Below are 17,338 nucleotides of genomic sequence, written 5' to 3'. Positions count from 1 at the left end.
TCATGGCTAGCAACACAGGGACTGCTTTCTAGGCTATTTCCTTCTCCTTATGAAGGGTTTTGAAACCTTGAAAGTTGAAACCTTTTAAAACCAAGATAGTGAATTGGGGCCTCCTAGAGTGGAACACTATAATGTTAAAATTCATTAATATGCAAAACAATAATGTCCTGAACATTCATCTAAAGCAAGCTTAGATCACCACACTCCACTCACTTGATGCCTTCAAGACCTTGTCAGCGCAGTTGCCAGATCTCCCATCAGCGCTCTTGAAGCTGGGTCCCAAAAACTAGAGGCGAGAGGACCAGACTGGCCCATCACATTGTTACTCTGCTCATCATGCAAGCAATTCGGCTGCGGGTCTCCGGTTGGGTTCTGAAAACCTGGAACGAAAGCAAAGATCTCCGATCAAAGGAACACAAAAGTCCAGGTATGATATGTAGCTACTTCTACCCTCTCTTACCTTTCAGCGAGCCAAAGCTTAACTGAAAGCTGCTCCAGTGATTGCGCAGCATCGGGTGAGCTTTGACCAGTGATAACGGAACTCCGAAATCAAACCGCGAGACTAGGAGGGGAAGCTTGGCCAGGACTTATACCTAGGGTCGCCTAGAGTTGCCGTAGCTCCTGGTGCAGGAGCGCGGGGGCGCGGGCCTTGGTTCTCCCGCTACCATGGCAATGGCTTTTATCCCTCAGCAGGGACAGGATGAACACCGCGGATGGCGGCTCCGCAGAACGTCACCTCGCGCCGTCTGGTTGGGTCGGACCAGAAGGACGCGCGGCTGCCCCCTTCCCTGGCCAGCAGCCATAGCGGGCAGATCTCCTTCTCTAGTTCCCCATCGCCAGCCAGAGAAGCCAATTCCACCATTCCCCCCATGTTCATGACGGCGGTCGCGCAGATTCAAGCGCGAACGCAGGCACTCTTGCGAGCCGCTATAGCCAGCGAGCGAGCTAAACTCTGGCCTAAGGTAACAGGCGCCCTATCTGGGCTCGCTGAGCAGCCTGCGTGGCGGGCGAATTCTGGATGGATTTCCACCCCGGGTGTAATTGCACCGCCTTAGGCGTTAGTGAGGCTGGTGGCTGATGCCTGCAGAGCTGCCTTTGTTGAAAATTCCAAAACTGCAAACTAGCCTGGCCTTTGGCAGGGCGTTTTGGAGAGTTGCGGTTCAAAACAGGTTTGGAAAACTGCTTTCGCGGGGGTAACTTCAAACGAGCGAGGCACTGGCTTTTTACTCCAAACTGTTTTTTTTCTCTATCCAGAGCAGAAGTGTCTGTGCTTTCAAGGTTTTTGTGACCTTTAGAGTTCAAGGGGTGAAGTTTCGTTTTCCTTAGATGTTACGTATCCTGGTGGAGAACCTGTGCACCATACAAACAGACAATAAAGCCTTGAGGAAGAGTAGAAATGGAAATCCTGATTCCAAGCAATTAGCCATTCTGTTTTAGTGTGGGGTTTCTTTTTTGTTCGCTAGATAAATAGCCAAGGCTTGCTTAAAATGCTAGTATGCAAATACATGGAATTCTGAGTTACTTTTATGTTTCAGATTTCTTCCTTTTATGTCTTTGGCATTGGCATTTCTTTTTAGTTTCTGCCTCTGAGATTTTTAAAATAAACTATTGCTTGTATAGTGAATATTTGGCTATATTCTGCTTATATGCTAAACTAAAGTCCCTTTTGGGTTTATATATACTATTCAAAGCATATTATGACTTCACATATGGCTTGATACACACAGCATTCCAAGGAGTGGTGACTTAGTTCTATGGTTAGCCAATCATAATGTTTATGAGATCACAGAAAACATGTATTTGCAGAAAGTGGGGGAAGGGCAGGGACTGATTTGTCTGCTGTTTTGTTGTTCTTGGGTTGAAGTAAAAAAAATCTACTTCTTGCCATATTGTGAAGGACTGTAGATTTGGGAATGGAAGAGAGAATGTGTGAACTGTTAAGAGGTGACTTTGGAATCAATTACGTAGTCCCAAAGAAAAGGGAAAGAGTGAGGAAAAGTCAAAATAACCTTGTTTGATTTAGGATGGGATAGAGAGAAACTTGGACAGGCTTTTAATATTGTTGCTGGCCCTCTTAAGGTAGGAATGGCAGCAATTCCAGGTATGCTTTTTATTATTGCAGGATAGAATAATAAAATCTTGATCATCTGTTGCAGTTTGTATTGATGCCTTACCTTACACTGAACAGAATCAAGTTGAGCTTCGTTTGAATTTCTTTCTCACACTTTTCTCTTTCTCAGGATTGACTAATCATTTCTGAATCCCTGCTTGTAATAGTTCCTTCATTCCTTACCCATTCCCAAGGTCAGGTCTACATTCCTTCACAAGCACAGAGATACTTAAATTTGGTCTCAGTTCTCATACTTCTTTTTTAAAAAAATTGTTTTCAGGCAATAGAGTATTATAGAAGACTGCTAAGCTGCTTGAGTCAAAGGAATTTTCCTATACAATATGTTCCTGGTCCTACCTGTAAATTGTTGGTAATTGAAATCTGAAAAAATTTCTATATAGAATACTAACTTGAAATCCTTGCTGATTTGGTTATGAAGTGTGGATGGAAGCAGTCTAACTTTAGACACTAAATTTAGATACTAAACTTAGATTCAAGACCAACTTACTGTTCCTTTCTTTTAACTCCTTGTACAGGTAGTCCTTGAACTTAGAACAGTTCGTTTAGTTACAACAGGATTGAAAAAAGTGACTTATGACCATTTTTCACAGTTATGACTGTTGCAGCATCCCCATGGTCATGTGATCCAAATTCTGATGCTTGGGAACTGACTCATATTTATTTATTTATTTATTTTTATTTTATTTGAATTTATATCCTGCCCTTCTCCAAAGACTCAAGGCGGCTTACACTGCGTTAATCAATAGTCTTCATCCATTTGTATATTATATACAAAATCAACTTTGTTGCCCTCAACAATCTGGGTCCTCATTTTACTTATCTTATAAAGGATGGAAGGCTGAGTCAACCTTGGGCCTGGTGGGACTTGAACTTGCAGTAATTGCAAACAGCTGTGTTAATAACAGACAGACTTAGTCTGCTGAGCCACCAGAGGCCCTATGACTGTTGCAGTGTCCTGGGGTCACATGATCACCTTCTGTGACCTGACAAGCAAACTCAATGTGGAAGCCAGATTCACTTAACAACCATGTTACTAATTTAACAACTTCAGTGATTCACTTAACAACTGTGGCAAGAAAAGTCATAAAATGGGGCAAAACTCAATTAACAAATGTTTCACTTAACAGAAATTTTGGGCTCAATTGTGGTTGTAACTTGAGGACTACCTGCATTCGGCTTCCTTGTGCAAATTTTCTCCCCCCACCCTCTCTCTCAAACTAGATTAGACATGCAGTGTTGGAAGTTGCATTCTAACATAGGGGTGTCAAACTGGATTTCTTCAAGGGCTGGATCAGCATTGTAGTTCTCTGCGGGCCAGTGGGGGGGATGGGGAACAACGACAGATGCCTTCTGCAGTACCCTGCTGGCCGAAAATGAGCCACATGGCCTGTTTTTTGGCCTGTTTCCGGCCCATTTTCAGCCGGCAGTGTGCTGCAGGAGGCCATGGAGGGTGAAAACGAGGTGTGGAGGTGCCAGACATGATCTGTTTTATCCACCACAGGCACTGTGGGCTAGTCTTTTGATATTTCCAGGCCGGCCCTGTGGGCCGGATTTAAGTACCCTGTGGGCCGGATGCAGTCTGCGGGCCTTGAGTTTGACACCCCTGTTCTAACACATCGATTCCATTATGTGTGCCTGCCTCCAACAAACTTTTACATATCTTCTGATATTGTATTGTCTGTAACAAGGACTATATTTCAGAGTGGAAGAAGTGGTGGTCTTTAAGATGCAACAAAATTCTGTCAATTTTATTCCAACAGACAGATTTAATTTTCCATAATTTCAAATGGGGTTTAATCCACAAAATGTACACTGTGATGTATCTGTTAATTCTTAAACCATGGATATTTTAAATGCTTTTTAAATCCCTGCATACAATGCTATTTTCTACTTTAAATTCTTATTGAAAGGGGTTCTACCTCAGCTCCATTCCTATAAAGGATAGATTGTACTCTTACAATCTATAGATAGATAGATAGGTCTCTTCCCTGGCATATTATGTAATCCATTTATAATCTGGCCTATTACCTCGACATTTATAAATCAGTGTAGTTGTCTGGAGAGCCTCCTTGCACAACTGCTGAACATGTGGTATGAGGGAGTTCATATATTTCTGACCCATCTGTTTATTCAGGAGGTATGTCTAAAAGAAGATCAGAACGTAATATGGAAAATTATTAATCCTAACCAAATGCAATGGAATTATAAGCAAGTTTTGAAACTTTCTAAATTGTTTGTTACAAAGGATGCTAAAGAAAATCAGATAAGGAAAGAACATGTTAGCATAGATTGTGCACTATCAATATTTATTTATTTATTTATTTATTTATTTATTTATTTAGGTTTTTATACCGCCCTTCTCCCGAAGGACTCAGGGCGGTTAACAGCCATATAAAACCATAGTAATAAATATAATAAAACAATAATTAAAAAACCTATCAAATACGGCCCTATATAAAATACATATAAAACAATAAAACCAATTGAACTAAAACCCCAATAACAAGAATTAAAATTCTAAAATCCTATGCCAGTCCTGCTTGATGAAATAAATATGTCTTCAGCTCACGCGAAAGGTCTGAAGGTCGGGAAGTTGACGGAGTCCCGGGGGGAGTTCGTTCCAGAGGGTAGAAGCCCCCACAGAAAAGGCCCTTCCCCTGGGGGTCGCCAGCCGCCATTGCTTGGCCGATGGCACCATGAGGAGTCCCTCCCTGTGAGAGCGCACGGGATGATGGGAGGCAAACGGCGGCAGAAGGCGGTCCCGTAGGTATCCCGGTCCTAAGCCATGGAGCGCTTTAAAGGTTGTAACCAATACCTTGAAGTGCACCCGATAGACCACAGGCAGCCAGTGCAGCTTGCGCAGGAGTGGTGTTACATGGGAGCCGCGAGCGGCTCCCTCTATCACGCGCGCAGCTGCATTCTGGACCAACTGGAGCCTTCGGATGCTCTTCAAGGGGAGCCCCATGTAGAGAGCATTGCAATAGTCCAAGCGAGAGGTAACTAGAGCGTGAGTGACCGTGCATAGGGCACCCCGATCAAGAAAGGGGCGCAACTGGCGGATCAGGCAAACCTGATGAAAAGCTCTCCTGGAGACGGCCGTCAAATGGTCTTCAAAAGACAGCCGTCCATCCAGGAGCACGCCTAAGTTGCACACCCTCTCCATCGGGGCCAATGACTCACCCCCGACAGTTAGCCGCAGTTGCAGCTGACTGTACCGGGGTGCCGGCATCCACAGCCACTCTGTCTTGGAGGGGTTGAGCCTGAGCTTGTTTCTCCCCATCCAGACCCGTACGGCCTCCAAACACTGGGACAGCACTTTGACGGCTTCATTGGGGTGGCCTGGGGTGGAAAAGTACAGCTGCGTGTCATCAGCGTACAGTTGGTAACTCACCCCAAAACCACTGATGATCTCACCCAGCGGCTTCATATAGATGTTGAATAGGAGAGGCGAGAGAATCGACCCCTGCGGCACCCCACACGTGAGGCGCCTCGCGGTCGATCTCTGCCCCCCTGCCAACACCGTCTGCGACCGGTCAGAGAGATAGGAGGAGAACCACTGAAAAATGGTGCCTCCCACTCCAATACTCCCCAACCGGTGCAGCAGGATACCATGGTCGATGGTATCAAAAGCCGCTGAGAGGTCTAATAGGACCAGGGCAGAGGAATAACCCCTGTCCCGGGCCCTACAGAGATCATCAACCAATGCGACTAAAGCTGTCTCAGTGCTATATCCAGGACGGAAACCGGACTGGAACGGGTCTAGATAGACAGTTTCCTCCAGGTACTGGGGTAACTGACGTGCCACCACACTCTCTACAACCTTCGCCACAAAACGAAGTTTGGAGACTGGACGATAATTTCCTAAAACAGCCGGATCCAGGGAAGGCTTCTTAAGGAGGAGTCTCACCACCGCCTCTTTCAAGGCGGCAGGGACAACCCTGTTACAAGAATAAAAAGGTTAAGGAAATAAAATTGGATTTCCCTCAAAAACTGCAAAATTGCAGCACCCAAGGTTACTGGACAAATACAGGCTGTTCAGTACCCTGTTCCTTAAGAATACTGTATTTGGTTAATTTTTAAAAAAAATGCAATTAGAATCCATATTATTCAATACTAGAATATTGATTCTAGTGTTCACTGTATTTTTAGAACATGGGTGGAAATTTCATCATTAATAATGAGGTAATCACAGTTTTAATATTTGAAATTTAGAACCTGTTAAGATAAAGATGGAAAGAATTATTAAGTAATTTGATATCATAATTCTTTTGTTCCAGGTGTTTGAAACATACTATCATATAGGTGTAGCTTTCCAAAGTATGCATAACCATCAAGAAGCTTTGGAAGAGTTTTCTTTTGCATTAGAAACTGCACATATTCCCAAGGTATGGAATTAAAATTTATGCCATGTGCACAGTACATTAAAATACAATTTTGTCAAATGGAGAAATAGTCACGTTGCATTCATGATCTGTAATGGTAAATTGAATGTCTATATTTTGGAACCTGTTGAATCAAAGGACCATGCAATTAGAAATGCTGCTCTTCATAAATTTGAATTTATTATTTTACATTGATTGATTATATTATATTAATATATTAATATAATATATTAATATAATATATTATATTAAATTGATTGATTATATGTTGACATAAAGGGTTAGTGCAATAATTACTGCATGGGTCGAGTATATGTATCAAAATGATTTTTTCCTAAATTGATGCCTTCTAGATATGGGCTGTATCAAGGATTTTAATATTTCTAGAGGGCTTCCTTTTAGAAAATGCTGATCTAAATAGATAGATAACCTCTTAGAGATCTTTTAAATTAGTGACTTCTAGCATTATGAGTCAAAACTTACTGAGGAATTATTTAATTTTTGTTATTTTGTTAGGCAGATTAAAACAAAAGAAGCACTGAGAAATCATCAATCACTTAAAAATAGAAAGAATACATATACACTTGTTCGGTTTTTTTCTGAATGAGACATGCTGAATAAAAACATCATCAAAACTAATATAAAACATAACCAATGTACATACTTTTACACAGAGAAGTATACCGTGTTTCCCCAAAAATATGACTTGTCCCGAAAATAAGACCAAGCCTGATCTTTGGGGTGGGCCTAAATATACACCCCCCCAAATAAGCCCTATGAAGGGGTGGGCGTGGCCAGCACAGGAAGCAGACCTTCCCTTCCCTGGTCACCTCATGGAGGTTCAGCCCCTTAATTGCTACCCGCTGATCAGCTGTATCAGTGAGGGATGTGCAACTCGGCCCAGATCTCCAGAGCACCGCCCCAGCTGCTGGCCTCTTTCCCCTTTTTTTGCTGATCGTTCATTACCTGGGATCACAGCACAGACACACACATCCCAAAATGCTCCATCTAAAGCCTTCAGCCTTGCAATCCTGGGTCTGTGCTGTGATCCCAAAGAAAGAACAGTGTGCATGTGTGAGAATGAGAGAGAATGAGAGAGAAAGATCCGATCCACTCTCAGAGAGTCATCCAGGGCTGGCAGAAATGTTCTCCCCGTCCCCCCGCCACACACACAGGTCCCTCACCCCTCCCAAGCCTCCCAAGGCAGCCATATCCCTTCAGTAACCTGCTTTCCAGCTCTATTCTCCATCGTCACATGCAGGGCAAGAAAAGTAGTCTGTGGGACTATGGTAAAAAAAACCTTTCAACATCATGAGATTTTTTTTTCATGAGGCTTCTGGTGGGGGTGGGTGGCGGCTGCGCAGTAGGGTGTGGGGACAGAAGTTGTGGAGGACTGCAATGCCCAGCAGGCCTGCTGTGTCTCACAGCTGGGCGCGGGTCTCTCGGTGGGGATGGATGAGGCTCTGTGGGTGCTGCCGGAGGCTCTGGCCAGCTCCCTGAGGGCCAAGCTCAGCCATGGGCGGGGAGTGCTAGCCGTGGCTGGGCTGGCCGAGCTGTGTCTGTCGGGGCTGCCTATGGTGCAATTGCCCACCATCTTGCTTCCGGCTGTCTGGAAAGAGTAAGCGGGGCCTGTGGGAGGAAGGGAGGGCGGGCAAGGGTTCTGCGAGGAACGGGAAGAATCCAGCCCAGTCGCTGTCCTGTCTGGTGACTCCCGAGGTGGAGGGGCTTCCCAGGCTTGCTGGCAGACCCTCCTCAAGAACCTGGTGCTTATTGGCTTTGTCCACATCAATGTAGTGAAGCCTGGGAGGCGCACAAGCAGGGTGGGACAGGCGCTCGCACGGCTTGGCACCTTCGGGCTACTTGCATTCCATACACACCTGCAGGAGGCAAGGGGCTTGATCACAGCATGCGGAGGGAGCCTCTCTCTGCCAGACTCCCGGTTGTGAGTGCACAGGCTGCCCGGGGCCTCCTACCCCCCCAAAAATAATAAGACACCCCCCCCCAAAATAAGGCTTATTTATTTAAAAATAAACCTTATTTTAAAGTTATTTAAAAATAAGCCTTATTTCAGGGTTCAAAAAAAATATAAGACAGGGTCTTATTTTTGGGGAAATACGGTAGTATGTTAATGAAAAATCCTCTTGGAAAATTGGAAAAAGCCAATTATTCATCCTCTGTAGCCGTGATGGCGAACCTATGGCATGTATGCCAGAGGTTGCGTGCAGCGCCCTCTCTGTGGACATGCGAACTGTCACCCCAGCTCAGTTCTGCCGCGCATGCATGGCCGCTTCCCACCGGCCAGCTGATCTTTGGGTCTTTGCTGCACACACACGGGGGGATGGAGCGCACATGGGGAATGGGTGCACATGTGGGGGCACACATAAGATGCGCGCATGTGTAGGGGGCAGGCTGCATGTGGGAGGTCATACAGGCATGTGCGGGGTGGGTCTCGTGTGCGGGGGGTTCAGGTGCCTGCATGCGCATTCAAATGGATGCACACTTTGGGCACTTGGCCCGGAAAAGGTTAGCCATCTATAGAACAAAAGGTTCTATAGGTCTCTATACCTTTGGATAACAAATTGAAAAGCTGGATGCATAGAGTAGTAACTTTCCAGGGTGTGGGCTAGGACAGAGACAGCACAGCCTTTTGAAATAGGTTCATACTGAAATAGTTTCTTCAGTTAGTATAGATCCTGAAACTGTAGATTATTCCTTCTTTATACGAAACTAAAATGTGAAAAATACATTTCTTCCCTTATGGATAGTCCTGTGACATTTTATATAATACTTTTGCATAATCCTTTTCATTAGAAAGAAGTAGACTAAATTATCAGCCTTAGTTGCATCCATGCTATAAACAGCATGCTATATTGTTCTAACTGCAAGAACAGTAAGTACTAAATTTGGGCACATTTTGCCAGTATACTTCAAGTACAAACCAAATGAGGTGCAAGACAAGAATATGATAATGTATGATATATATTATGAGTGTATATGTACATACGTATGAGAAGAACATTTTGGTGAGAACTGAAAGGTATGAATCGGCCAGATGCATGTTCTTATGTAAGCAGACAATGCTGTGTTGCTGCCTTATAATTCAAATGCAGTAAATGTTAGTCTGTATGATGCAGAGTGGAATGAAGATTTGAAAATTAATATATCAAAAAACAATATAGCTGCATTTGAAAGGAAAAATCGAGTGAATGATAGCAAGTAATACAAAATCAGTTAAAAAATTAGAGCAAATAGATGAATTTGTGTACCCAAGTAGAATGATTTCTAAAAGTAGGAAAATTCACAGAGAAATTTGAAGGAGTATAAAAACTGATAGAAAAAAGTAGTACTATATAGTACTTTGTAAGGAATGGGTATTTTGGAGTTGCACAGGACCACTACGTTGCTACAGAAATGCACAAAACCAAAGATGAAAATCTCCCAGAATGCATACAGGTCAATATAAAAGAAAAAATGAATGACATTGCCATAGGTGTATACTACAGGCCACACAACAAGCAGAAAAAAATAGATGTACTTTTTGCCAACCAATTAACAAATATATGTAGGAAACAAACTACAATAGTAATGGGGGATTTCAATTACCCTGACATCAATTGGAAGAGTAATTCCACACCAAGTGAGAAATCAAATAGGTTCCTGATTAGTAGTGGGTTCCACTTACCTTCGCTACCATTTTGGAACTGCAAGCATGCTTGCTTCGCTCATGCACAGCACTTATGTGCATGCGCAGAGCATCCGTGATGACGTCCAGGAGGGTGGGCAGCAGTGGTGGGTTTCAAATTTTTTTCCTACCGGTTCTTTGGGGGTGGCTTGCTGGATATGGCATAGCTTGGTGGGCATGGCATGGGAAGGATACTGTAAAATCTCCATTCCCACTCCACTCCATGGGAAGGTTACTATAAAATCTCCATTTCCTCCCAATCAGCTGGGACTCAGGAGGCAGAGAATAGATGGGAGCGGAGCCAGTCAGAATTTTACTACCGGTTCTCTGAACTACTCAAAATTTCTGCTACCGGAACTGGTCAGAACCTGCTGAAACCCACCTCTGGTTGGTGGAGCCTCTCACCATCGCCACTACTGGTTTGCACCAACCGGTAGTTCCTGACCAATCTAGTTGACAACTTTGTTGTCCCAAAGTAGAAGAGGGAACTAGAGGGACAGCCATACTGGACTTATTTCTTACAAACAGAGAAGAAGTGATAGAGGGGGTTGAAACCGCAGGAATCTTGGGTGAAAGTGACCATGTCATACTAGAATTCAACATAACACAAACACAAGCAATAGAACATAATGATACCAGAGTCCAAGATTTTAAAAGAGCTGATTTTAATAAACTCAGAGGGAACTTGGAAAAGATTCCTTGGATGAAAATCCTAAAGGGGAAAACAACTCAAGAATCTTGGGAAAGTCTGAAAAATATGATCATAAAAGCTCAGTCCAGTACAATACCACTGAAAAAGAAAAAGAAATCCAAGAAGAAACCAGCATGGCTGCACAAAGATCTCTCTGGCAAATTGAAAGAGAAAAAGGACAAGTACAAAAAATGGAAAGAAGGACACATAACTACGGCAGAATATCAGCAGATAGCCAAAATCTTCAAAGACTGTTGTGTCTTGCCCGCTCTCACCGCAGCCGGGGTCTGCTTATCTGCTTCCGAACGCTGAAGAATGTCCTCCTGGCCCCAGCCCTGGCTCCATGCCCAGACAGGCTGAGGAGGGGGCATCTCCCGGCCCCAGCCCTGGCTCCATGCCCAAGCAGGCTGCAGAGGAGGGAGCACCCCCCGGCCCCAGCCCTGGCTCCATGCCCAGGCAAACGGAGCAGCTAGACCCCTCCCCCTCCTCCACAGCATGTGAGCCTGAGGAAAGTTTATTTCCAACAGCTGCTGATTGGAGTGACCCTCGCATCAGAAGACTGGATAGGCGGAGGCAACAGAAGGAAGGGAGGTGCTTCTTAATGAGTGCTGAGTCATGGAGCCACACCCCATGGCCTATATAAAGGATCTGCTTTCTGAGTCAGGCAAAGTCTACCTTGGATTGCTGAAGTCACTTTCTGGTCTCCTGCCTGCTCTGAGGACTTTGCTAGGACTTTGGGCAGAGCTGCAGAGGCAAGCCTGATTCGGATTTCCCTGACCCGGCTGTCAGCGGAGGAGTGGGACACGACAAAGGCAAAGTCAGGAAAGCAAAGATTCAGAACAAAGACTTGCAACAGAAATCAAGGATAATAAAAAAAAACATATAAATGTGTTTTAAAAAAATATATAATATATAAATAACAAGAAAAAAAATCAAGGAAAAGGTCCACTAAAGAGAGAAGACAGCAAGGAAGTAACAGGCAGCAGAGGGAAAGCAGAGCTCCATTACTCATTCTTTGCATCGGTCTTCATGCAAAAAAAACCCCAATAGTCCTACCTACCAAAAACATAACTGTAAAAGACAGACTAGAAATAAAAGTTAAAATAAGCAAAAAAAATTGGAAAGAAAACAGTTGTCTGATCTTGATGAATACAAATCACCGGAACCTGATGGATTACATCCCAGAATTCTAAAAGAGCTGGCAGATTTCATGTCAGAACCATTGTATCATATCTTCCAAAAATCCTAGCGCACTGGGGAACTACCAGAGGACTGGAAAAGAGCTGATGTGGTTCCCATCTTCAAAAAAGGGAAAAAAACCAGACCCAGGAAACTACAGACCAATCAGCCTAACATAAATACCCGAGAAGATACCAACATCTAGAAATGAGTAAAGTAATAATTAGAAGTCAGCACAGGTTTGTTAAAAACAGATCATGCCAAACCAATCTTATTCATTCTTTAACACAAGTGACTAAATTAATAGACCAGTGAAATACTGTCTAATAATATACTTAGACTTCAGCAAGGCATTCAACAAAGTATGACCACAAGCTTGGTAAACTAGAAAAAAGTGGGATAGATAGCATCACAATCAGATGAATTCATAACTGGCTGACAAACCATAATCAACGAGTAGTCCTTAATGGTACTACATTTACACGGAGGGAAGTAAGCAGTGGGGTACCACAAGATTCCGTCTTAGGCCCAGCACTCTTCAATATCTTCATAAATGACTTAGATGAGGGAATAGAAGGGGAATTTACCAAATTTGCAGATGATACTAAGCTGGCAGGAATAGCCAACACCCTAGATGATAGGCTCAAGATCCAGATGGATCTTGACCGACTTGAACACTGGACCTGATCTAACAAAATAAAATTCAATACAGAGAAAAGTAAAGTCTTACACTTAGACAAGAAAAACCAAAAGACTGGGTGAAAGGCTTAATAGCAAAAACTGTCAGAGGGATCTGGGAGTCTTAGTGGACAACCAATTAAATATGAACCAACAGTGTGCAGCGGCAGCCAAAAAAGCCAATGCAATCCTAAATTGCATTAACGGAGAGATACAATCACGATCAAGTGAGGTACTAATACCACTCTATAAAGCCTTAGTAAGACCACACCTAGAATACTGCATCCAGTTTTGGTCACCACACTATAAAAAAGATGTTGAGACTCTAGAAAAAGTGCAAAGAAGGACAACCAAGATGATTAGGGGACTGGAGGCTAAAACATACGATGAAGGGTTGCAGGAACTTGGCATGGCTAATCTAGTGAAGAGAAGGACCAGGGGAGACATGATAGCAGTGTTCCAATATTTGAGGGACTGCCATAGAGAGGGGAAGGTCAACCCAGGGGTGAAATCTAATTTTTTTTGCTTCCTGTTCTGTGGGCTTGGTGGGCATGGCATGGTGGGGGGTCTTGTGACTGGGTGGGCGTGGCTATGTGACTGGGGGATCAAAAGACAGAAACTCACTAGCAATATTCTGCTGGAGCAGGATTAGACTAGATGAACTCCAGGTCCCTTCCAGCCCCCTGGATTATCCTCTGAAGCTGCTTCTAGTGCCAAGTTTGTATTCCTTCCTCCCTCCCTCCCTTCCTTCCCTGCCTCCTTTCTCTCTCTCTCTCTCTCTCTCTCTCTCTCTCTCTCTCTCTCTCTCTCTCTCTAAAACGACCCACACACACACCGTTTTTCCTCCCAGCAGGCTTGCTAAGCAAATCAAAAAGTGGGGGGGGGAGTCTGTTTTTCCACCCAGCAGGCTTGCTAGGCAAACCAAAAAATGGGGAGGGAGTCCATTTTTCCTCCCAGCAGGCTTCAGGGAAACTTCAGGGAAGCCTGCTGGGAGGAAAAACGGACTCCCTGCCTTTTTTTTTTTTTTTGGCTAGCACCCAGCTAAAAACTGTGCGATCATCAAAGGCTTTTTTTTACTTTTAAAAGCATTTTTTCTTTGGCTGAAAAAATGCTTTTAAAAGTAAAAAAAAATACTACTGATGATTGCGCGGCTCAGCTGGGCATGGGCGGGGGGGCAGGGATTTTTGCTACCGGTTCTCAGAACCACCCGCCACAATCGCTACCGGATCAGGCAATCTGGTCCAAACCGGGAGCATTTCATCCCGGATCAACCTATTTTCCAAAGCACCTAAAGGCCCGACAAGGAATAATGGTTGGAAACTGAACAAGGAGAGATTCGATCTGGAAATAAGGAGAAATTTTCTGACAGTGAGAGTAATCAAGCAGTGGAACAACTTGCCTTCAGAAGTTGTGGGAGCTTCATCACTGGAAGATTTCAAGAACAGACTGGAGTGCCATCTGTCAGAAATGGTTTAGACTGGGTTTCCTGCTGGATGGGGGGTTGGACTTGATGACCTACAAGGTCCCTTCCAACTCTGTTAATCTGTTAAGTATGTAATAAAAGAAGTAAAAATGGCTGTGTATGGAAGTGTGATTCTGTCCACTTTGCTACATGAGTTAGATATGATGGGAAAAACCTGAAACTTGCATCACTTAGACTCAAAAAAAATAAATAGTAGAAATGAATAAAGTAAAAATGACTTACTTAAGTATTGTTATTTAAAAAAAAAGAACAGATGGGGTTAAGAATAAATGAGTGGAGAGAATAGTGTCAAATTCTAAAGCAAGTGTATATAGAAGAGTGGAAGGGGTAATCCTAGAAAATTTTGATTGGATAGAATTGATGAGATCTTCAAAAGAAAAGTAGAAAGAACAGAAGTCAGTATTTAAAACAACATATGGAGATAACAAGTAAGGCTTGTTTGCAAAACTATAAAAGTATTGAGGGATATAGTGAATGGAATTCATGAAACATGGATTTACATGTATTTCCTTCCCCCCCACTTATATCACACCTTTATTTTCTGTACTATTTAACATTTTTCAATAATGTTTTCCCCAATAGGAAATAACATGATGTTTTGTTTGTGTGTGTGTGTGTGTATTCTTGTGATCTGTTTATATTACAGAGGAAACAGAAATTATTGTAAGTGTTGTATTGTCTTTTATAGTTCCAGTATAATGTAATTAAACAATTTCTCCATCCTCTTTTGAAAGAATGAAAATGAATACAGTATATGAGAATATATATAATGTTATTGTATTGTTGCTCGTCTAATCTCTTGGGTTCAAAGTTGATATAATTATGAAAACATTACTCTTAAGTGATGATATGAATCATCTCCATAGGATTCTGTACACTTTAGGGAGTAATCTGATAGAACCCTGCTGGTGCAAATAAAATCTGTAATGTGAAATAAACAAAAATCAGTGGGGCTAATTCAAACAACTCAAAAATTCCATTAGCTTCACAGTGACAATGTATATAATGGTATAACAGTGCACTGGGTACTGAAAACTTCATTACCTATTTCAGTTCACATGATGTTTTCTTTTTGCCAGAACGTCTGTCAAGTTGGTTGTGCTTCTGGGTCTTTCTATCAGATACCTGTTCTAGCAAGGAGAGCTTATTCATATGTAAAATGTGGTATGTTTTAAAAAAGAGTTGTACTTCAACTCAACTCTTGTTTTTGTAGCAAGATAAATAATAACATTAATATAGATATAGTTAAATTGGCACTGTAGAAGAATAGGAATAGGAAATAAATAACAACTGTGTTATGATTTTAAATCTTACAAAACTCTGATTTGAAATTGAGTGAAAATCAACACAAAGAATGTGGACTGACATCCACACACACAATTTCTGAGCTGAAGGCCTGAATATATCCTATATTTGAACAATATGTATACATTTCGTTCTGTTCAGACCATTGGATGAATATTGGATGTGGTGGGTGATAAACTTACATCTCTATGTAGTAAGAATATTTACATTTTGCAGGAGTAGCACAAGAACATAAAGGCTAGGCATGTGGAAAATCCCAAGCTGATAAAGCTTTGCTTGAGTGCTACTGCCTGCCAGAATGGGACAAAAGGTCTAACAAAATGAAATTCATTGTAGAGAAATGTAAGGTTTTACACTTAGGCAAGAAAAGCCAAATGTTCAGGTACAGATTAGGTAAAACCTGGCTCAGTAGCAGTAACTGTGAGAGGGATCTTGGAAACCAGTGCAATCCTAGACTGCATTAATGGAGGGATAAAATCAAGATCACATGAAGTATTAGGACCGCTTTATAAAGCCTTAGTAAGACCACACTTAGAATACTGTTACAAATTTTGGTCACTATATTATTAAAAAAAGATGTTGAGACACTCGAAAGAGTGCAGAAAAGAGCAACAAAGATGATTAGAGGGCTGGAGGCTAAAACTTATGAAGAATGGTTGCAGGAATTGAGTATGTCTAGTCTAGTGAAAAGAAGGACTAGGGGTGACATGATAGCAGTGTTTCACATTTTTGAAGGCTGCCACCAAAAAGATGGAGCCAACCTATTTTCCAAAGCACCAGAAGGCAAGAAAAGAAACAATGGATGGAAACTAATGAAGGAGAGAAGAAACCTAGAACGAAGGAAAAATTTCTTAATAGTGAGAACAAATAACTAGTGGAATGGCTTGCCTACAGAAGTTGTAGGTGCTCCATCACTGGAGGCTTTTTTAATTTTTTAATTTTTTTTTAATTATTTTTATAAATTTTTAACGTTACAAACAAAAAAAGAAAATACATTTTCCACCCTTGTGCTATACATAAAAAAAAAAGGAAGATTTGGGTCTTCGGATATATCCTCATGATTGCCAAAATCCACATTCTCGAGGTACAGGTACCGAAGCGTCCAATGTTCCAAGCGCATAGTCCACAAATGGTTTCCAAGTCTTCCAGAAAATATCTTCTTTATACACACCACTTCTAATTTTAATATCACATGTCATTTTATCATTTAAAGCTAATTTCCACATTTCAGAATTCCACTCTTCTATTCTAAAAATCACATCTAGTTTCCAATATCTAGCTATTATAATTCTACCTATTATAATCATAATTCTAATCAATTCTTTTTCATATTTTGTTAATTCTATTTCCTTAATTACCAACAATAATATAGTTTCCACTCTCAATATTATTACTTTCCCCATCATTTCAAATATCATTTTCTCCAATTGTTGCCAAAACTCTTTAACCTTATCACATTTATACCACATATGTCCATAAGTCCCCAACTCCATCTCACATCTCCAACATTCTTTACTAATTTTCCTATCCATTTGTGACAATCTTACTGGACTCAAATACCATCTCCAAACAACTTTATACTTATGCTCTTTAATCCTTATAGATAAAGTTCTCATAATTCTACTATTCCAATTCACATTCCAATCTGACTCTGGTATTTCAATATTAAGATCTTTTCCCAATTTGTCCTCATCACTCTTTGTAATTTTTCATCAGAGTTTATAATCTTATAAACCGTACTAACGAGTCCCTTTAGCCCAATTTCATCTTTTATAATCCGAGATACTAAATATTCAAATTCAGTTTC

General features: G+C 42.0%; 1 protein-coding gene across 1 annotated transcript in view; it reads right to left on the bottom strand.

Annotated features, from left to right (window-relative positions):
* Positions 1 to 213: 213 nt before the first annotated feature.
* TMEM168 (transmembrane protein 168) overlaps positions 214 to 17,338 on the bottom strand; it is a 167,614-nt gene continuing 150,489 nt past the window's right edge. Inside the window, exon 5 of the mRNA XM_058191940.1 lies at positions 214 to 380. Coding sequence (XP_058047923.1) covers positions 223 to 380 — 158 coding nt within the window. The 3' untranslated portion in view covers positions 214 to 222. The remainder of the gene's footprint in view (positions 381 to 17,338) is intronic.

Source organism: Ahaetulla prasina, chromosome 7 (assembly GCF_028640845.1).
Source record: "Ahaetulla prasina isolate Xishuangbanna chromosome 7, ASM2864084v1, whole genome shotgun sequence".
In the NCBI taxonomy this organism is placed as follows: Eukaryota; Metazoa; Chordata; class Lepidosauria; order Squamata; family Colubridae; genus Ahaetulla; species Ahaetulla prasina.
This window is presented reverse-complemented; position numbering and strand designations above follow the sequence as displayed.